Source organism: Rhineura floridana, chromosome 4 (assembly GCF_030035675.1).
Source record: "Rhineura floridana isolate rRhiFlo1 chromosome 4, rRhiFlo1.hap2, whole genome shotgun sequence".
NCBI classification, from domain to species: domain Eukaryota; kingdom Metazoa; phylum Chordata; class Lepidosauria; order Squamata; family Rhineuridae; genus Rhineura; species Rhineura floridana.
In genome coordinates, this window is record NC_084483.1 from 37,521,396 (window position 1) to 37,543,740 (window position 22,345).

The 22,345-nt window shown below is 41.8% G+C and overlaps 1 protein-coding gene across 1 annotated transcript; it reads right to left on the reverse strand.

The window, feature by feature from the left end:
• Positions 1-473: 473 nt before the first annotated feature.
• RSAD2 (radical S-adenosyl methionine domain containing 2) lies at positions 474-16,611 on the reverse strand. Its single transcript, XM_061622835.1, has 6 exons — positions 16,246-16,611; positions 13,946-14,107; positions 9,635-9,864; positions 5,549-5,698; positions 3,527-3,559; positions 474-1,530 (listed from the first exon to the last, which is right to left on the reverse strand). The coding sequence occupies exons 1-6, from the start codon at positions 16,538-16,540 to the stop codon at positions 1,366-1,368; spliced, it is 1,035 nt and encodes a 344-aa protein (XP_061478819.1). The 5' UTR covers positions 16,541-16,611; the 3' UTR covers positions 474-1,365.
• Between the last annotated feature and the right edge of the window lie 5,734 nt (positions 16,612-22,345).

The window sequence follows — 22,345 nt, forward strand, 5'->3', positions numbered from 1 at the left end:
TGGAGCTGATCCAACAAGGTTTTAAGAGTAAAACGGGGCCAAGTTTGACTAGCGTCATGTACCCGTTTTGAGAAACTAAAGGTAGAGATGCTGCTGGAACCAGCATAACAGTAAGTGTGCCTCTAACCCTTAGTTGCAATTGTTCTTTCAGGGGCCACTCTTTAAGTCTTGTGCAGATAAATGAGGTAGGAACAATTAAACTGCGTGGTCAAATTAGAGTCCTAAAGATCAACGGATGGGCTCATTAAGAGGAATAATGATACAAACTTGCCTAGAAACATACTGAAGATAGCCATGAATCCATAATGAAACCTGAGACTTCTAATTTCAAAGCCTTGTTAAGTAAAAAGCAACAGGGAACAATATCTTTTAATAGCACTTTCTAGTTCGTATTTTATTTTCTATCCATACACACACCTGCATGTAATCCCCCCCCAACTGTCTGAAAAAGAACAACACTGGTAACAACAAACAATTTATCCAGTTTTGTTTATAAAAGTATTTCCATACTGCCATCTCATGTACAATATTAAGGTAGTGCACGACCCATACACATACAATACAAAATAATCATTAAAATGACTGGCTAGTCTTAAGAAAATTTAAACCAAATAGGCCTGCCAGCATAAAAAGGTCTTCAAGAGATGAGGATGCCTGCTGGGCCTCTTTAACACTAACAACACACCTCCAGATTATCTCAGTGATTGAGCTGGGATATAAGGGCTATCCTTGTAGAGCGACTGTCTGAGTTTGGTGTTGGGGGCACTGCACTGTAGTGGTTCTGTTCTTACTTGGACGGCCAGCTCCAGAAGGTGGTTCTTGGGGAGCATTGCTCAGCTCTGTGGGTTCACCAGTTTGGGTTCCCCGTCCTGCACGGGGGCAGTTCTGTCTCCCATGTTGTTAATATCTACATGAAACTGCTGAGTGGAGTTATACAGAGTTTTCGAGTGTGTTGTCATTAGTATGCTGATGACACACAACTTTATTTCTCCTTTTCATTTTCTGCAGGTGAGGCAGTGGATGTGCTGAATTGGTGCTTGGTTGCGATAATCTACTGGATGAGGGCCAATAAACTGAAGCTGAATCCAGACAAGACTGAGATCTTTTATCCAAGCCAATGTATACAAAATGTTTTCTTTGCTGCTAGTGCAAACCGTTATTTAAATATACAGTAAATTACAGCTTATTCCCAATTGTAGGAAACCTTACACCTATTTTGCCTGCAACAAGCAACATTCATTAAAATGCTGTACACCCAAATGCAGGAAAAATTCTTTTTTAAAAAAAGTATCGTTTTCTCTGAAAGTGGAATAAACGGATATTGTTCGTGGTTTCAGTGCACGTGCAGTGAATAGAAACGTTTGGTCACCACTGTAGTGCCATATCTGCTTTGCTCCAGACGTATTTTCCTCCTCGCTTGAAAAACATCTTTTCATCGAATCCACTGAATTGTATTGCGTCTTCTACACCCACATCTAGGATAGATCGGGAAGGTTCTTTCCTGCCATTTGCACAGTTTAGAAAGCGCATCTGGAAAAACAGGAGAATGGAATATTAAGAGCATATGCAGCAGATCCCATAAAGTAAATACCCTATAGCCCAATCTCTTGAGGTTTGTGTTGGTAGGACACCCTGGTGCCTAACTCCAAGTGTGCATGTTCACAAGGACTGTTAATGAAGCTAATAGTTCCACACATTATCATTTAAAAGAAATGCAAGATTTTTTTTCACTGTATTTTCACATACAACAGTAAAAGCACCTTTGAGCTACTCTTGTACTAAGGGCTGCAGGTTTCCTAAGCAGGGTAAAAAATAAAGTATACTGGATGCTGGATAAAGTTTTACAGGATGCTGACAGCACACATCTTAACTTCTAGATACATAGGAAATGTTCAGGGACAGGAGTTTCACCCATCCTCTCAGGTGTCAGTGTCATCTTCGCTCAAAACAGAGGGAGACCCAGGCTAATCAACATATATTCCAGAATTGTACAGCCAAGAACTGGTGGCTGCACAGTGAACTGTTCCTCTCTGTTCAAAAGCTACTTCTGGTATCCAGTAGGTGGGAGAAAGCCATATACAAAGGACCTGCAACATCTCAAACTTCTTTTGCTTGATTTTAGTGGGGCACTTCCTATCTTTCATGGACTATGTACTTCCTCAGGTTCCTCTACAGGATGTACCATCCCCTCTTTTTTTCCATTAGTTTGCTCATCTTGAAATATAAACTGGACTAACTGGACTTAAGTCCTTACACTGCCCCAGTGCATACATTACAAGGACAATCTGCAGCAAGCCCATCTCCTCTCTCCCCCTCCAGCATGACCACAATGAGACTGAAAGCTTCCAATTCTGTTCTAAACAGCTTAGTGTGATGTCCAAACCCAAACTGTGGTTAATCTTGACCAGTGGTGGAGAACTTCCAGCCCACAAGCAAATTAGACCTGGCAGGGCTCCTAATTTGGCCCACAAGGTAGTTTTCCCCAAACCATGCTTACCTGCCCCACACCTGACTTTATATGTAACATCAGATGTGGGGAAAGTAAAGCTGTGGCTATAAAGGAACAATTGAGAGCCTTAAAGTGTACTCCCAATTGTTCCTTGACAAACAAGGCTTTCAATCTGGCACCAAATACAAACTGGACTGAGATTGGTTCCACTCAGGAGCTTCCAATCCAAACTCCCGAGCACAGCCAATCCTTGCTGAAAGCAGGAGTTGCAATGAGCGCCAGTGAGCTGACTGGCGCGGACTACAACCCCTGCTGCAATAGGCTGCAGGGATCATTCTTTGCACTCTGACCTTAATTCAAGCTGAAATTTGAATGGGTGTTTTGTTTTGTGATCTGTCCACCTGGACAATGGAAAAATTTTCCTTTGCAGACTGGTGGGGAACATCAGGATCCAGTCTACCAGCTAGATCCAGTTCTCCACCCCAGTCTTGATTATGGTTTGTTGAAACAAGCCAGCTACTTAAACTATGGTTTGAAATTGACTTGTTTCAACAAACCATAGTTCACATTAACCACATTTTTGTCAGGATCAGATGACATGTTGAGTGTAGTTAATATAAAATGGAAGAAAAAGTTTCTGAATTCCTCTTTGCAGCCATACTAGAGAAGGGGGAGCATGCAAGGCCACAGTTCACCTAAATCAGTTCTCATAACATTAAACCAGCCCAGTGTCTTTGTTACCCTGCTCTTGTAGAGACTTGAACCTTATTAAGGTTGCCATCCTATACACACGTCCCTAGGAGCAAGCTCCAGTGAACTCAAGGGGATATACCTCTGAACAGACATGTACAGGACTGCACTGCAAAGGAAGTTTGCTTTGGAGAGGTCTGTATCGGAATCCTAACAAGGTTTAATTACAAATAAGCCCCACTGATTTCAGTGGGACTCAGTTAAAAGAAAATACAGGTAGGGTTATTCTTTCCCCAGGGCAAAGGCTGAGATAAAGTCCCTGCTCTGCAGATGGAAGAAATTTTTCAAGGTGTGGTTGTGGGGTAAATAAAATAACAAAAGACTTACATATTCATCCAAAATTAAGTATGAATCTCTCATCTGTTAATAAAGAAGGGCAGAGAGAAACAGTTAATATTAAAGCACAACATATCTGTATGTTTAGAGTAAACAGTAATAACAGCTCACTTGTTTTGAACATGTAATTTGGTCCCTTGTTTTAAGCAAGTTCCACTGAGTATGGGGGTCTGATTTTAAAAGCAAAAGGAGCACCTCCCTAGCTTATGCCTTATCATGCTACAAGTGCTCTGGCCCAGGCTCCTTTCTCCCGTCTAGGGCTTTGACATCAGAAGTGAGCCTGAGAGAGAGAAAAGCACTTGGGGAAATGTAAACCTTAGAAGAAGAGAGATTTCAGTATCCTTTCCCCCCTCATTGCCCCTTTTGTTTTTAAAAAACAGATCGTTCATCCTTTTGACATGGTTAGAGTAATTCTATGTTTACATACATTAAATTGTTGATACCACACACATTTTGGTCCTTAGTTTGTAGTACAGTAGCAGCCGTGAAGACTCATAGTGCTGCTGCACAATGCATTGGTTTAAGAAACTCAAATGATGCAGTTTCTAGAAATCATGGAGATTTTTGCATATTTGCTTATTTTGCATAATTTATTTTGCTTGTACTATCTTGTGAATGGATGGGCTGATGCTGCCATGATGTCAGACAGTGAGGTGGTATCATAAAATGCAACAATTCCTGCAAGATTTTGATTAAAAGGTATAGGGCTTTGCAAACCTCTGGTCCCTGGGAGAACATTCCAGGAGACATAGGAAGCATTGGATCTTTCTAAAAGGATGGACAAAGAGGTTTAACGTCAAAGAGGGAGATCCTGTTGTGCCACAGCAGAAATTTCCACAGCCCCTTGCCGTGTTAATGTTGGAAGTCCAGCTGCATGAAACAGTGGTGCTGGCGGTAGGCCAGGGGAAGGCATGAATCCAAAGGATCCATAATCTTCCTAGTCCCCTGAAATGCCCCCAAAGCAAAGAGAAAACTATGCCAGACCTGGAGGTGGCAGGTTTTTTTATTATTATTATTTCTCTTCCAGTGTTCTGAGGAAAATTCTGAAATAAAATTTAAAAAACACACAGAAGAGGGCAGAGGAATACAAGAACTCCCTCAGCTCCACCCTACCTGTGACAGCACAGCAGGGCTTTGGACAAAGTAGCTGACCACTTTTGGTTCTCCCCCACCACCCCAGCCTTAGTCTATAATATAAAAAAGATTCTCAGCATCGTGGCACAACTTATTACTCAGTAAATCTTGGCATCTTGGTGGAAGCTCGAATTTCTCTAGGTATTTTTCACACATTTTCAGTAATAGTAAGAACAAATAATTAAATATAGCAAACACATCAAGTGAGCATGACACTTCATCCAGTACAAGAGGAGGGGTCTGTGCCCTGAGGAGCTTACAATCTAAAATCCAACAGAGGAGACAGTTACAGGGGATAGTCCATCTTTAAACCTCAAGTGATAGAAACTAGTTTTTAAAAAAGAAAAACCTGAGATATTCAGAATGTTGAATTCTATGCCCAATCCCAGTCTCTCCTCTTACACAGCACATTTGTAAAATATACACTGCCCTGGTCAAAGCATTCATCAGCAACTATTATATTACTACTGCAATTTTGCATTTCTAACTCTTTTTTACAATTAACTAATGCTGAGGAAGTGAGTAAACCAGCAAAGCTACCCTCTCTGATGAAACAGACTGTTTCAGAAGCTGTTGTAACATTACTGCAGTGTCGGTACTGCAGTGTCCTGGCTTTATATTTTCCACGGATGGACCTATCACTCCAAGCCATACCCATCCAAAGTGCTTATCACCAGGCACTGTAAGCTTACAAGAATTCAAAGAAACAGCTTATGGGCTGAGCTTTCCTACAGCTAAGGAAAGCAAGAAATTTGGTACTTGTACGTTTCTGTTAGCAAGAGCCTTTCAAAATACAAAACCAATGAATCAGCATTTCTAGTTCTCAAGGAAAAAAGTATTGCACACAGAAGTTATGAACAGTCAGCACTACAATGTTACTTTTTGATTAGATTCAGGCACTAAACATGAGACATGTTTATGACGATGCAGGAATCGTTCAAAATCTTCATCGCTGATAACAAATGTTTGTGCTTCTCTCAGAGCATCTTCCCCTGTATTTTCTCCTTCAATGAGCAGGCACTGAAATACCTAGGAGACATAAAACTGGATGATTAAAAGAGGATGTTTGTCGGTCACAACCACCATGAAAAGCTTAAAGGGTCTACAGGCATTTTAGCATGTGTTTTTAAATTGTTTTTAAATTTTTTAAAATTGTGTTTTTAAATTGTTTTTTGTGTTTTAAAATTTGTGTATTTGTTTTTAATGTTTTTAATTGCTGTAAACCGCCCAGAGAGCTTCGGCTATGGGGCGGTATATAAATGTAATAAACAAATAAAATAAATAAATAAAACAAGCATCTGATGGGAGAGAATCTGACAGTCCTTTTCACACAGCAATACAACTGATCATGGGTAACCGTGTTATAGTTAACGGAGGCTCACTAGTCTCCAGCTATCAGCCCTGAGAAAATGCACCCACAGGGTTTTGCCATACTAGTAAATAGGCCCATTATTCTGCTAGTACCCAGCAGAATCACTGGTTTCTCCAGGCTCTGCTCATGTGAAGAGGGCATATGTAGTGAAAGGGGCTGCAGAGTTGCACTTTAGGCCCGCCCCGTGCAGCTCTCCTCCCACCAGCATTGTGTTGGGCTTAGCTTCTGAAGAAGGGAGCCTATTCTATGAATGGAGGCTTTGGCCCATTTAAGAATTCTGGGTGATTAGGGTTCTGAATTGTATGGGGAGCCTCCATGTACAGAACTGTCCCTAGAGCTGAATTATTCCCATCACACATCCCTGCACCTGTTACAGATTTGCATGGCAGTACAGGGTGCAAACACAACACAAGGATGGGAAATTCATACTAATAGACGTAGTAGGAGAAATCATGGAGTATCATCTTCCGGTTGAACCTCAAATTCTGTTATGTGGCAGATTTAGTCAGCAAGATAAAGAACAAGTAACACATTTTAAAATAGCGAGTGATTGATGAACAAAGAGGGTGCAGATTTAGACACCTTTGAAATGAATGGAACACATTATTGATAATAAAATTTGCATATCTATTTTGTGTCCAAGAACAAAAATAGATAAAAACAGTGGGGCTTGCAACAAAATGTTGCAGTGTATTCCCACTGCCCAAGAGGAGTGCTCCTGTTCAAGGCTTCACACTGCCCTGAACAGGAGCCTTGTTGTGTTTGTTCAAGCTTCTCAAGGGATGGGTGAGTGTCAGGAGTGAAGAAGAGATACAGGGCACCAGGGGAGAAAAACAAACCCCAAGGGCTTCTCCTGCTGTGCTGCCAGACCCATCTTTTTTCTCTGCAAGTGGAACTTGCAACAAAATGCTGAAGTGTGGAGCACTCCTGTTTGGGAGTGCCCTTCTCCTGGTGTTGCAGCTCATCCCCTTCTCTCAGGTTTTCTGCCTCCATTCCTACCCACCCACAATGTTCATAGGAACATCAGAAAGTGCCTTACGCTAAGCCAGGCCATTGGTCCATCTAGCTCAGGTTTGTCTACGTTGACTGGCATCAGCTCTCCAGGGCTTCAGGGAGAGGACATTCCCAGGCCTATTTGGAAATGTCAAGGATTGAAGCCGAGACCTCCTTCTGCATGCAATGCAGGTGTTCCACCACTGAGCTATAGTCTTTTCCCATAAAGTAACAGATACCTATCTCAAAGGAAGCACTGTGTGTCAGAGAGAATCTTATGAAATGGCACTTGACACCTACTGTTTTTGTATATGCTAGTATTTAAATTAGTATTTTTAAAACACCTGTCTGATCAATCAAGAGCATCTTTCTAGCTGATTTGAAAATGACTCATCTAACTAATTATTCAGTTAACCAAGAGTTGGGAACCTCCTCTAGATGTTGTTGGACTCCAACTTTCAACAGCTCCAGCCAGAGTGGCCAATGGGCAGGGAAGATGGGAGCTGCAGCCCAATAACATCTGGAGATCCAAAGGTTCCTCAACCCTACATTAAATGCTCAGCCCTAATTATTTTGGAAACTTTTGGAGCCAATTTAGGTGGTCTCATGCTGTTTCTGCAACACCAACTGAAGTGATTGCAGTCAGAGGGTAAAACGAGGAATCAGTGTATCTACATCTGGATATTTGTGAGGAGGACCCTATAGTTTTGACAATAGGGATCAGAAAAGAAATAGAGAACCTTATGTTTAGAGGAAGAATGTTGTTTATTCTTTGTCCCTACCTCAAGATCAAAAAGAATTTTAAAAGTCCCAGTACGGAATGTTCATTGAGTGAACATTAACTGAGTGAATACTTTACTGCGAAATACGGAAGGTGAGTCAGACTTTAAGTGTCTTTCCGCTGCCAATACACCATGAGTTAAGAAGCCAACTACACAAAATGGAGTTGGAGATTTCATACTCTGAGATATGTCAAGGTATCTGAGACACCCTGAAGTATCAATTTATAGTGTATATTATGGATACACAATTCATTTTGTTAGAAGGTTTATCACCTTCTCTTTGATCTCCTCCCACAGCTAACTCATCACAGTAAATTGTAAGCAGGGAGAGTTGCCTTTCAGAATGTATCTGTTAATCTGTGTGTGTGTATTGCCTTCAATTCGATTCCGATTTATGGCGACCCTATGAATAGGGTTTTCATGAGGCTGAGAGGCAATGACTGGCCCAAGGTCACCCAGTGAGCTTCATGGCTATGTGGGGATTCGAACCCTGGTCTCCCAGGTCATAGTCCAACACCTTAACCACCACACCACACTGGCTCTCTGTTAATCTAGGACCCACATTTTCATGAAAGAGGCTCATTTCTGCCACAAATGCTGACATACATTTTACATAAGCCATGTTCATTGATACTCAGAGCACCAACTCTTTACAACTTTTTATGAAATACAGCTTTTTACAGCAGCATGCCTTCATTTAGGACACATTTGTTTTTTCCAGCCTCTGTTCCAGAAGAAAAAAAATCCCCCACCCAACTTCTTGCACTTCATTAACCCAAGATTCACTGCTGACAGTAATCCCACTGCTGTGTCCCCTTGACCCATCACTTGGATTTTTGAAAATGATTCCCAAGTTTCCTGTCTTAGGCTGGGTGTGTACTGGAAGAGCAGGAAGCCCAAATAAAGGAATATGAGGTACTTCAGAAAACGGAAAGTCTCAGGGCAGAACCAGACTTTATAAGAAACACAGAGCTTCCAGCACTCAGAATCTTTTGGCTCTCTCTTTGTTGTCCTCATTAACTGTTACTGTAACATAATGCACAACATCAGCATGTACAGATAAAGTGAGGCGGCTACGGATAGTATGACACAATGGAATGAGGATGCAATGATTTTGTCATGCCACACATGCTGCAAGGGAGAGCAAAACGAGAACAGTAGCAACCCCTCTTATCATATTTAATTCCACAAGAAAAAAAATTCATGGAACAGGGCAACTGAGCACCACTACCACTTTAAACTTTGTGTAGACTATTGCAAAGAGACTTCATTAGTGATGCCCCAGTACATCGCTCTTGATATTCCTTTGTTACTGAAAAAATCTACTTCGTAGAATGAGTCAGATGATCATACACAATTAACCCAGGAATTTGTATCATTGTAGTACACCTATCCCTAAAAGAGTCAAAGGAATCCATATTTTTAGAAGGTACATAGAAAAAAAGCCTACAGAGGGACACCTTGCTAAACATCTCATATAACTTTTCTCTGCCTTTATAACTGTATATTATAAAAATATAAGATGAGCCCCGCTGAATCAGACCAAAGGCCCATCTAGTACCGCACTCTCTTCTCACAGTAGCCAATCAGATGCCCATAGGAAGCCCGCAAACATAATCTGAACGCAGAAGCACTCCCCACACCTACGATTCCCAGCAACTGGTAATGAAAGGCATACTGACTCTGAAAGTGGAGGTAGTACATAGCGATTATATTGTTGTAACCTGCCCTGGGACCTTATGGTGAAGTGCAGGTAAGAAAGCTAAATAAATAAATAAAATACATTTCTCACACAACTTGCAGAGAAGAGCTTCTTACCTTCCAACGGATAGGATTTAGAGCTTTAACCTGCTCATTCATATTCTCTTCCATGTTAAATCTGCTAATCACCGAGTTTATTTTGAAGGCCACACCATACTCTTGGCACCACCTCTTCAGTTTATGGAGATTTTCAACATGGTTTTTTTTCCCTTGCCCACGGCCAATTAAAACATTGACTTCCTCACAGAAGCTATCACAAGACACAGCAAGAATGTCTAGGTATTTCCCTGAAAGAAACAATGTTCTCCCGTGATCAACACTATCAGTCAATGACTCATCTACCCCTGCTCAGTCCCAAGTGTGGGCTTACTTTTATAGGCCATTAATTGTAAGCTTAACCAGAGGATAACAAGCCTAGAAAGAATCAATGTTTTACACCCATATTCTAGTAGTAGTAGTAGTTCTTTCACTTATTTATACATTTATTTTGAAACATCAGAATGAGCTCAACATTATTTTGACAAAACTGAATACATTCATTATACCAGTTTTAAACAAACCTATTACTGTCTCTCTCACTGGCTGTACTGGTACTACCTGTATATGATACTAGCCGAATTATGGGAGTTTTATGAAAATGCTAATAAACCTAGATTTTTTAAAGAAAAAGTAAATAGATAGGTATTCTATCGTCCCACCCCCCAAAAATAAAACCAATAAAAACAAAAGCACTTAAAACTGAGGCCAAAAACATTTAAGCTGAGTGAGCACAGTAGTTGCCTACCCAAAGTTTTTCCATTAGCCACACCTGGAGGGGGAATGGGTTGATCTGCCAATTAGTTACGAAATCTCTTTGAAGATGAATTGAAAAATAACACACTCATGTTGTGAAACCCACCAGGTTTTGCAGTAAAACGGGGCAGGGTTTGACTAGCATCGAGTGTCCCCATTTTCAGAAGACAGGTGGAGACACACTGAAACAGGCAAAATAATGAGTGTGTTTCTACCCTTAGTCACAAGCTAGTTGGAATAAATTAGTCTTAAGAGGTTTATTTAAAGAATGGAAACAATGGAATGAATACTGGGCAGTTAAGAATTTCATGGGAAAGCAATAATAATAATGAAAAAGTGAAAACAGGATGTGTGGTTTTACCAAGAATCAAAAAGCTATAAGAATAGAGACCAATTAAGAGAATATAAAGACATCAGAGATGAAAGATAAGATGAACGAGCTAGAGTTAAAATATACTTGAAAGTAAGAAAATCTTACTTCAGACCCTCCGTGGCACAGAGTAGTAAGCAGCGGTAATGCAGCCGAAGCTCTGCTCACGGCCAGAGTTCGATTCCAACGGAAGGAGGAAGTCGAATCTCCGGTAAAAGGGGTTGAGGTCCACTCAGCCTTCCATCCATCCGTGGTCGGTAAAATGAGCACCCAGGGGTAAAGAAAGGCCAGGGAAGGAACTGGCAATCCCACCCCATATATACGGTCTGCCTAGTAAACGTCGCAAGACGTCACCCTAAGAGTCAAAAACGACTCGCACTACAAGTGCGGGGACACCTTTACCTTTTTAAGAAAATCTTAAATTGATGTCCATGAAATAGTCTTAAACAGAGGTGAGTTTCCATACATTTAAAGCACATTGCGCGTGCGCCCCGAAATCCCACAAGCTGTAGTTTGTTAAAGGTGCTGGGAATTGTAGCTCTGTGAGGGGTAAACTACAATTCCCAGGATTCTTTGTGGGAGGAGGGAAGTGTGCTTTAAGTGTATAGCGTGTATACATATGTGTGTGAGAGAGTGAATGAGTGAGTGAAGCCACTTAAGAGTTATGAAAAAGGGAGGAATGTTATGATAGTTTTGTGCAGAAAAAAATACGGAAGACAAGAGGCAGAATACAAAATACTAAAGTCTCAAGGTGGGAATGGGAAAAACAACTAAGAGGTCATTACAGTAATCCAATTGGGACTGTTTGGGATTATCAAATAAAAAAAGTAAAGCGAATGAAGAAAGTAAGTTAGTGAAGTAAATATTTTAAAGGAATTAACGACAGAACAACAAAGAAGGAAAGTGGGGGTGGGAAAAGATAGGGGAAGACAAAATTCTCTGAGGCTAGTGAAGGTGACCAGTATTTAACATTAACCAGTTCCAAAAATATTCAATAAAGGAGGACCAAATCAGATGATAAATCTCAACTCTTATTTTTTTCTGTAGACCAACATTTTCTTTCACCAACAATTCAGCTCAATAGCCTTATTCTTCACTAATATAAGAATATTCTTGGTTGAGGCATTTGCATTCAAATCTAAATATATCTAAATTATACAGCCACAGAGCGGCTGTGTATTATAGCCAGCATGGATTGTTCACATTCTGCAATGTTAAATTGAAATGCCCCTATGCCATTCTGCAGCTTCCCATAAGCTCATTTCAAAACAAAACCTTACAAGACTTACAGTCCGGAACTCCAACCCCTGTTGGCCTTTTTTTGGTCAGTGGTCTCATAATTTGTTGAAATTAATTAAAAATCAGCCATGTTCCCAGAGTACCTGTAATCCTATTACTGACCTTGCCCTGTACTCTGGACTAGTTGTAAGGCTGTATACACACTATCGCACTCCCACCCTGCTAACACACTTCTCTTAGCAGATGGAGACATGCTGTTCCCTTCACACCAACAATAGCAATGCTGTGCTAAGGAATTTCTCCTGTTTCCCCCAGCCTTTGCTATAAAGGTCCAGGGATCCAGGAAAGTCTCAACCCTCCTGTGCAACATAGGCTATAAACACAGTAGTCTCCTATAGCAAAGAGTTTCCATTAGCCACACCTGGAGGAGGAACAGATTGATCTGCCAATCAACTGTGAAATCTTTTGAAGTTGATTTTTTTTTATTAAAAAAAATGCACTCAAGCTGTTTCCAGCAGGTTTTACAGTAAAAGGGACAGGGTTTGACCAGCATTGTGTCCCCCCCCCGCCCCCGTTTTCAGAAAAGAAAGGTGGAGATGCGCTGGAAAGGCAGAACAGTGAGTGTGTTTCTACCCTTTGCCTCTTTAAAAACCCACAGCCCTGGGTTGATTCCCCTGTAATCTGTTATGGTTTCGCCCTTTCAGGTACTTGCTGCCACCATAAATAAATGTATCTAATTCCCTTCTAGTGTAGCTAATGACCAGGCATGAGTGTGTGAAAACAACATTTATTAAAGTAACAGATGTTAATAAAATAAGCACGTTCTTGCCGTGTTCATGTTACTCTAGATCTTTTTAGCTCTTAATATTCCTTTCTACTCCACCCACCCTAAATATTCCTAATCTATCTCCACCCCTTCTCAAATTAAGCCCAAAATAATAAACATTTGTTGAACCTGCACTGACTAATCCACTTGAAAAACACAACCCTGTTCACTCTTCCCGATCATAACCCCATCCAAATGACAAATTGCCACACATTCAAATACACAACTCCCAGTCACTCAGCTAATCACCAACCAGCATTCTACTCACCCCCCCTCCCAACACTCACCACTTACCTTAAACATCCTAATACATACTCTTACTATAAATATTATAATACATAAGTATGGAACATTATAACACGTAAGTATGGAACAGCACACACACCTTACATTTAAAGCACATCCCGCCAAAGAATCCTGGGAACTGTAGTTTACCCCTCACAGAGCTACAGTTCCCAGCACTGAAGCCCCATCTGCACTATACATTTAAAGCAGTACCATGCCACTTGAGACAGTCATGACTTCCCCCAAAGAATTCTGGGAAATGTAGTCTGGTAAAGATGCTGAGAGATGTTAGGAAACCCTAAACCCAGTGGTTTAACAATCAATCCTGCTTCTCAGGGAATGCTGGGAATTATTGGTTTGTGAGTGGAATAGGGATCTCGTAACAATTTGGAGAGCCCTTAACAAACTGTAGCTCACAGGAGGCTTTGGGGGAAGCCATGACTATTTAAAATGGTATGACGATGCTTTAAATATATAATGCAGATGCGGTCTGAGGTTGGTGGGGCAATGCCCCATTCACCCTTATGAACCAGCCTCCACTGGACGCTTGCAGTCAGTATTCCATGGCTATTAAGTATGCTCAGTCCTTATTAGGCTGTTTAAAGATTTTTTTTTGTCCTTCTGCAAATCGTTCAGTTTAACTAAACCTGCTGATACCTCTCTCTTGTGCCTGGATGGAAGGTGCTGTTTCAGCTACGTTCACACTTAGAGAATGACTTCATAATTAGTACTGGTGGTTAATATTTTGTGATAAATGGGAGATTAAAGATTTGTGGTAAAAGGGAGAAGATTCTTTCCCACCCCCAAAAAAAGGTCAGGCTTCAAATAAACCATCTAGTTGTTCTCTCTCTCTTACCATAGCGTTTGAACCATCTTTCTTTTATCATACTGCCATTGCTCACAACACTAACACTTGGCAGCTTTAGTTCCTCTTTGCAAAACTGGACCAGCTTCCCAACAAATTCTCCTCTCTCATGAAGAAATGGCTCCCCTCCTGAAAAGTTTATCTTCTCCATACCTAGGATGTGACAGAGAAGTAAAATAAGTGAAAAATATTTGCAAACAATTGCACATGAAGCGTATCTGTAACAATCTCTTAACGTGCTCTGTCTCTGCCATGTCTGTCTCAAAGGATCAAAAATCCAAATTAAATAAAAATACAGATTTACAGTGCAATTCTATACATTCCTACCAGGAAGTAAGCTACACTGAACTCAGTGGGACTTACATTTGAGTAGATATGTATGGTATTGTGCTGTTCATTAAACCTATTTAGGTTGTCAGGCATAAGACTATGCAATCATTTGACTTTCAAAAGTGAAGCTGCTTTATTATTTAACCACGGGGGGGGCGGAAAGGAGGGGATTGGAAGGGAATGGGGAGGGGAAGGGAGGGGTGAAGTAAGGGAGAGGAAAGGGGCAAGAGGGAAGGGATAGAAGGGAGGAGGAAGGGAGGGCAGGTTTGATCATTTGCATGCTTTTGGAGTTCAGTGGGATTTACTCCTGTGCAATCATGCTTAGGATAGGTGAAACTGAGCTGGGGGAGGGGCAGGGGGGAGGAGAGCAGGAAGGGGAGGGGAGGAGGACGGGAGGAGGAGGGAGGAGATTGGGTAGGTGGGCACTGGGCAGAGGGGAAGCCCCTTTCTTTCCAAAAGGAAAACTGTGTGAAAGGTATCATTCTTTTTCAATGTTTCCCCCACCTTTTTATTCTACAGCAGCCACATGTAGCCTCCCACCCAAATTTAAACCAAAGCTGTCCCTGGCCACACCCACACCAGGCCTTTATTTCACTTTACACAGTAATGGCTTCTCCCAAAGAATCCTGGTAAGTGTAGTTAGTGAAGGGTGCTGAGAGTTGCTAGGAGATGCCCTGTTCCCCTCACAGAGCTGCAGTCAGAGCAGCTGACTGTTAAACCACTCTGGCCAACGGAGCTCTGTCAGGGGAATAGGAGTCTCCTCTCAGCACCCTTCACAAACTACACTTCCCAGGATTCTCTGGGGGAAAGCCATGACTGTCTCACCTGAAATCAAAGTCTGGTGTGGGTGTGGCCCCGATTAGGCAAGCCCAGCAGCTGCGAGTCTGGCTTTTAGGACACTGACAGTTGATTCTTACTGAGCATGCCCGACATTATCATTGAATTCAATTCAAAATTTCTGAAATTAATTAAAAATCAGCTACGCATTTTTTAAACTTTTAAACTGCGTAAGATGAAGGTCAAAAGTATGGGGCAAGGTCTGTAATAGGATTACAGGTACTCTGTGAACATGGCTGATTTTAATTAATTTCAACAGATTATGAGAACTCTCACAGAAAAAAGTCCACAAGAAGTCTGGTATTTTCCCTCTCAATTCTCTCTGTTTTGTGTATCACCATGAAAATTTGGAGGGTTCTTAAGTAAGTGTTTCTGAGTTCAGGACTATATGTTTTGTAAAGTTTTATTTTGAAATGAGCTTATGGGAAAGATCAGAATGGCATGGAGGTATTTTCCATTTAACATTGCGGAATGCAAAAAATCCATGCTGACTATAGTATACAGTCACTCTCGTGGCTGTATAATATTGTATACATACTGCATTGATCTTAGTTTTTCAAATTACAAACTGTTTCAAATTAAAATATAAATAAATTAATACATGCTTGACATGTTAACTGTGGCCATAAACTGTAAACTGTCCTGGGGTGAATTGACAAAGGGCAGTATAAGAAAGCTTTTAGACTGCAGTCCTACACATATTTGCACAGGAGTGAGTTCATTTGAACTCACTGGGACTTACTTCTGAGTAGACATGCATAGCATTGCCCTACTCAACAGATAGGGCAAGTGCCTAGAAAGAGTTGCCCTTCTCTCTGACTGCACCCACATACTCCCCACAATCGTAGGCACTGTAATTTACTCGTCATAGAACTACAATTCCCAGCACCCTTAATGGCAAGTTCCCAGGATTCTTGGGGTGGGGAGATGCGATTTAAATATTTAATCTCTGGGCTCTGGTAGTTGTGTGACAGGCAAACATAAGCAGGTCGCCCCATCACTGCCCCTCCCTGCTGAGGATTGCTTCCCCAGTTGAATCACTGCCAGACCAAACAAAAAAGCTGCGACTCCCTCCAGGGACAGCGCTGGCTACCTAATCCCAGGTCACTGGCTGACTGACTCACCCGCCTCCTTGAGCAAGCTGAGCCCCCTCTTGGCTTCCTGAAGAGGCAGCACGAAGGAGGTCTTGGCGGTGTGGAAGCAGAAGCCACACTTGTAGTTGCACTGGCGGGTGAAGTGGTAGTTGACGCTAAGCGGCACCGGCGCCGCAGCGTTCCCTTCTACGGAGGCTTCCCGCGGGGCGACAGGGCGGCAGCGGGACGCCCGCCAGAACCAAAGGCAAGAGGGTGCCAGGCTCCTCCAGAGAGCAGTTAAAGCTCGGAGCAAGGCTCGGAGCAGCTGGCTGTGAGACGAGAGCATGGCTGGTTCTTTCTCGGGGTCTCCGTGATGCTTGGCAGCCCCCGGCTTTTTATTAAGCCTACCACGGGACGCATGTGACCACCGCCAGAAAGAGAAGAGTTTCGGTTTCCATTTCTGTGAACCAAAACTGTCGGGGTGCCTGAAATCCTCTCACCTACCTATCGACGGAGAGAGCCAATGTGGTGTAGTGGTTAAGGTGTTGGTCTGTGTTCGAATCCCCACACAGCCATGAGGCTCACTGGGTGACCTCAGAGGGATGCAATGGTAAACCACCTCTAACTGCTGCTTACCATGAAAACCCTATTCATAGAATTGCCATAAGTGGGAATCGACTTGAAGGCAGTCCATTTCATTTTTCACCTACCGGCGGAGTCACCGTCACCACCACCACCCCAATCAGTCAGTGGTGGTTTCATTTATAGAAGTATTTCTATGCCTCCATATCATAAAATATCAGGGTGTTGTACAATAGTAAAACATAGAACACAATTAAAAATATTCGGATAATCACTAACGTAATTGGCTAATCACACAAACGCACACAAAGTAAACAGCTACAAAGCCCTGTCAGCACAAAGACATGCCCAAAAGTCCAGAGCAAGGGTGCCTTCCGAATCTGTGCAGGAAGAGTGTTCCACGGCGTGGGAGCCCCCTTGATCCAACATCATTGTTGGTTTCCCAAACTGGTCTATGCTCCGCGGCAAGCTTTATTCAGGTGGTCTTGGCATTTCTGTGGATTTGAAGGTGGGAGGCGGCACGTCCGTTGTATTAAATGTTCACACTGATTTTTAATTGCATTTTGTTGCTTCTTTTAATTCATAGGTTCCATTATGTGAAATTTATTTATTTAATTTATTTATTTATTGCACTTGTATACCGCTCCATAGTCGAAGCTCTCTGGGCGGTCTGCAGCAATCAAAAACATTAAAACAAATATACAATTTAAAAACGCATATTTTAAAAAACAATTTAAAACACAATTTTAAAATTTTAAACAATATAAAAACAATTTAAAACGCTAAAATGCCTGAGAAAAGAGGAAAGTCTTGACCTGGCGCCGAAAAGATAACAGTGCTGTAATCAGGGCTGAGGAGAGAGGGGCAGGGGGGCAAAATCCCTAGGGCCCAGACTTCTGGAGGATCTGGGCTTTTGGGGGCTTGGACCATGAAAAAACAAACAACACATTACAAAATAATTTTTGCTATCTCAACAGACCAGAGAGCTGCTATAACGTTTGTTGCTAAATATCAGCACTCTCAGTCTCCTTGGATAACTTTTACCAAGAGTGGGAAAGGGGGAGTGTGACCTTGCTCCTGCTTCTCGATCTCTCAGCAGCTTTTGATAAAATTGACCACAGTATCATCCTGAACCGGATCCATGGAATGGGAACTGGGGGCACCATGTTACAGTGGCACCAGTACTACCTACAGAACCAAATCCAGAGAGAAGCATGGGGTGATTGTCTTTTGGCCCTCTGGCAGTTGTGCTATGGGGTGCCATGGTACCATCCTGTCCCCAATGCTATTTAATATCTATATGAAGTCATTGGGAGCGGTCATTAGGAGTTTGGGGGCAAGGTGTCATCAGTATGCTGACGATACCCAGCTCTATTTCTTTCCAACATCTAAATTGGGAGAGGCCATGCAAGCCCTGGACCGCTGCCTGGACTCGGTGGTGGGCTGGATGAGGGCCAATAAATTGACTCTGAATCCAAGCAAGATGGAGGCGCTGTGGGTGAGTGGTTCCCAAGTCCAAGAAATTGGTCGATTACCTGCCCTGGGTGGGGTTGCATTCCCCCTGAAAGAGGAAGTATGGAGTCTGGGGGTGCTTTTGGATCCAGCTCTGTCACTGGAGACTGTTACGACACGTGTTCTTGGGAACCTGAGTGTGTGAACTTACCACCCACATGTCCCATGAAACACACCTCTTTGAGAGGAGGGGGATCTTTTGCTAGGGATAAAATAAGCAAGTTCCCCTGAACTGAGCCTAAATGGGGTGTGTGTATAACCCAGAAATGCAGGTCCAAACCAGACTAAAGCAAAGCTTTTATTGAGAGAAAAGAGCAGACTAGTATTACAAAATTACTGGGTGTGTGGCAGCATTAATCATTAATATCCTAACCCATTCATAACTTTAAACTAAAGAGATCAAAAAACCCTATTACTATAAGGAGTGACAGGTGGGAGAGATTACCTATCCTAGGCCCAGGAGTGGGCAACTGAATACAGCTGAAGCAATGTGGAAGAGCTCTGGCCCCCAAACAGGAATTATTCTGTTTGTCTCAAGGCACGTGCCGAGACACAAAATCCCTTCCTGGTTCTTCTCCCTGCATTCCTGCATGCAGAGCGTTACACGTGTTGGAGCTCAGATCACCACTAGCCTCTTTTTAAAAGACACTATTTCTCTCTCACCCCCCTGCAAAGGAGGGGTCTGGGTATGAGGTGATTTCATGTGTCTGTGTGCGCACGCACCTGTTTCTTGCTCACCCTGAGAAACTCAGGCTACTTTCTTTGAACAATGGGATTGTTCTGCTAGACGTGAGGGAAGTCTATCAAGGAAGAAGATAACAATTATTTAAGTTCCTCTTAGTTAGAACGCATAACCAGCAAAACAAGGGGTGTTTGGGGTGGGAGTTATAGTTCAGCAAGTGCCAGGGCCTTGCACCTAACAAGGCCCAGGTAGTCTCACTACTTGGAAGTGCCTTTTATCAGCTGTGCCTGGTAAGACAACTACAACCATTCCTGGACTGGGAGAGCCTCACTGCAGTAGTTCAGGTGCTGGTGACTTCAGATTGGATTACTTCAATATACTCTATGTGGGGCTTCCCTTGCACTTGACCCAGAAATTGCAGTTAGTACAGAATGCTGCAGCCAGATTGCTGACAGGAGTGAGACCCTGTCAGCATATAAACACCTCTGCTCAGGTTGCTGATTTTTTTCCTGGGCCAAGTTCAAGGTGTTATTAGTATATAAATCACTTAACAGCTTGGGACCAATTTACCTGCGGGACCTCTTTATCCCATGTGTGCCCATTTGAGCACTTCGATCTGTAGAACTGGCACTGTTACAGCTGCTGCACAATACTCATTCCATGCTTGTTAGAAATCTCTTTTAGCGTGGCAGCACCTACTCTTTGGAACCCCCTGCTTAATGACACCAGGCAAATGCCTTCAGTGTATTATTTTTGGTCCCTGCTTAATTTTTGTTTAAGGCAAACCTATCCAGACACATAGATGCTGATGTGTTTTAATATGTTTAGTCTGTTGCTATCTTAATTGCTTTTAAAATGTTAATTACTTGTTCTTAACGGTTTTACTGGTAATTTTAAATATTTTTATGTAAACTGCTTGGAACTTTTTTACAATCAAGCAGTATATAAATTTTGTTAAATAAATAAAATAATAAAAGCTCCAACATTTATTAATATCATTCAGACATGGCAAAGTGCAACACATACCTTGAGACCAGAACTATTAGTAGTAGGCGCCGGTTCCCAGAACTATATTAAAACTACTAATTAAATAGTTTAGTAATGCAGTAGTACTAAAAGTGTTAAGTTAATTTATTTTTGCTTGGGTTTGTGAACAGTGTTATTTCTAATAAACATATTAACTATTGTGTTCTGATCAATTTCTTTCATTTATTTTCAATCTTGCTCGCCCTAAGTTAAACCTAAATCATTTAAAAACATGTTTAAAGAAAGCGGTAAGGTTTGGTTTCTAGGAAGATTGCCCCCCCCGATGCATCTTGCCGTGAGCCCACTGCCAGGTCTCAGCAGCCCTGACTGTAGTACAACAAAATACAATATATTAAGAAATAAAAGAAGCACTAAAATACAAATAAAATCATATAGCACCTAGCACATCACGTTGCAATTTCTACAATAGGCAGAAAAACCATTAAATGGTCTGCTAAGACCATCAGCCATTTTCAAGCGGTCCGTAGGGAAAAAAGTTTGGGAACCACTGGGCTAGAGCTACACCTACACACTCCCCCCAAAAGCAGAACTCCTTAGCTTTTAACAGCTGCTAGAAAGGCCAAAATCCAACAGGTGCAAGTCCTTCCCAGGAATACAGTAATGGGAAGGCTCCATCTGTTGAATGTTTGCCTGGTGTGCATTTTTAAAGACAAACCTTAATGAGAGAGGGAAGAAGGTGGTGAGGAAGATGCCATGGTAAAGAAATCGCTGAGCCTAATAAGATGCCACATGAACAGCAACAGGTATCACAGCAGATGCCATAATCAAAACATGCTTAGTTAATTTGAAGAGAAAATGTGTCAAAGTGATCTGTATAAGTATGAGAACTAACAACAGGGGAACCAGAAAGATTAAGGGTAAGAAGAGCCTGTTGAATCAGGTGAAAGACCCACCTAGTCCAGCATTCTGTTCTCACAGTGGCCAACCAGATGCCTCTTGAGAAGCCCACATGCAGAACCTGTGTGCAACCGTATTCTTCCCATTTATGATTCCCAGTAACTGGCATTCAGAGGCATACTGCCTCTTATAGTGGAGATAGAACATAGCCGTTATAGCCGGTAGCCAATTTTGATAATTTTATCCTCCATGAATTTGTCTAATCCTCTTTTAAAGCCATCCGAGTTGGTGACTATTACTACTAGGGTTGCCACGTGTCTGGTTTTTGCCTGGAGACTCCGGATTTTTGGGCTGCACCCTGGGTGAGTCAACTTAATCTCCAGACTCTGAGCTTTCATTCTTTTAAAAATTAAGTTTCTAGGTGGTCTGGTTCATGAGGTATACACCAAAATGTCAGCTGCCCCCCCTGCAACTTCAGTTAAATGAGCTCGTAGCTGGCAGCTCTAATCCCGCCTTTTCAGGTTTGTAGTCAATAAGTGAAGTCAGAGTTGTGATTGACAAGGCAGAAGCTAGACCCCTTTGTAAGTCAGAAAACTTGTTTTTTTCCTGCTTCTGTGAAAATCTCATAAATTGCTTTCAGTCTTTTTCTCTCTTGTGTACAGGAGTCAAATACGTTTAAATTTTCCTGGGTTGTTGAAGAGGGCAGGGCTTTGAAAACCTTCCCAATATGAAGCTTTAATCCAATATTTGTTTTTATGGGAGTAAAGCTGCAATGCTAATCCCACATACCCAGACTAAACCCCATTGAATAGGACTTACTTTTGAGTAGATATGGTTAGGATTGTGCTGTAAATTGATGGGACTTTTGAGTGAACATAGCAAAGAATTGTGTTTGTGTTGTAAATTTTTCTTTTCCCTCCAACTCTATTTTTAAAGCAATTAGGCAGGGCTACTTAGGTGTCACAAAATGTTCTGCAATAACCAACTGGTTTTGACAATAAACTATTACATGGGGTGTATGTATTTTTACATCTCCAGTGTGTATGTGTGTATGGAGTCTTTCCAACAACCCTGTGAGGTACAGTTGCAGACTGGAAACCAAGGCAGCTCACAACAAGAAATAAATCCCTTTAAAATCCAATAACCGTAAAAACTAGTATAAACAGTTGCAAAACAGCTTCAAATGGGATGATTCTGAATTTTGGGTTGGGTGAATGAAGTTTCCTATCACTTGAGGTTGTAGTTCTGTGCACGCTTCTCTGTTTGAGTAAATTACAATTACAATTAGCCCCATTGAATACATTGGGACTTGCTTCTGAGTAAAAAAATGGAGGATTGCACTATAAATATCTTTACAGGTTGTGTAAATAATACACATATCTGATAGTCATGCTTATATAGATATTTCTTCATACTATGTCCTGATAAGTATCTGATTTCACACTATGGTTGTAGATTATTATTTCTTCTACATTTTAAGTGTGCCCTTCT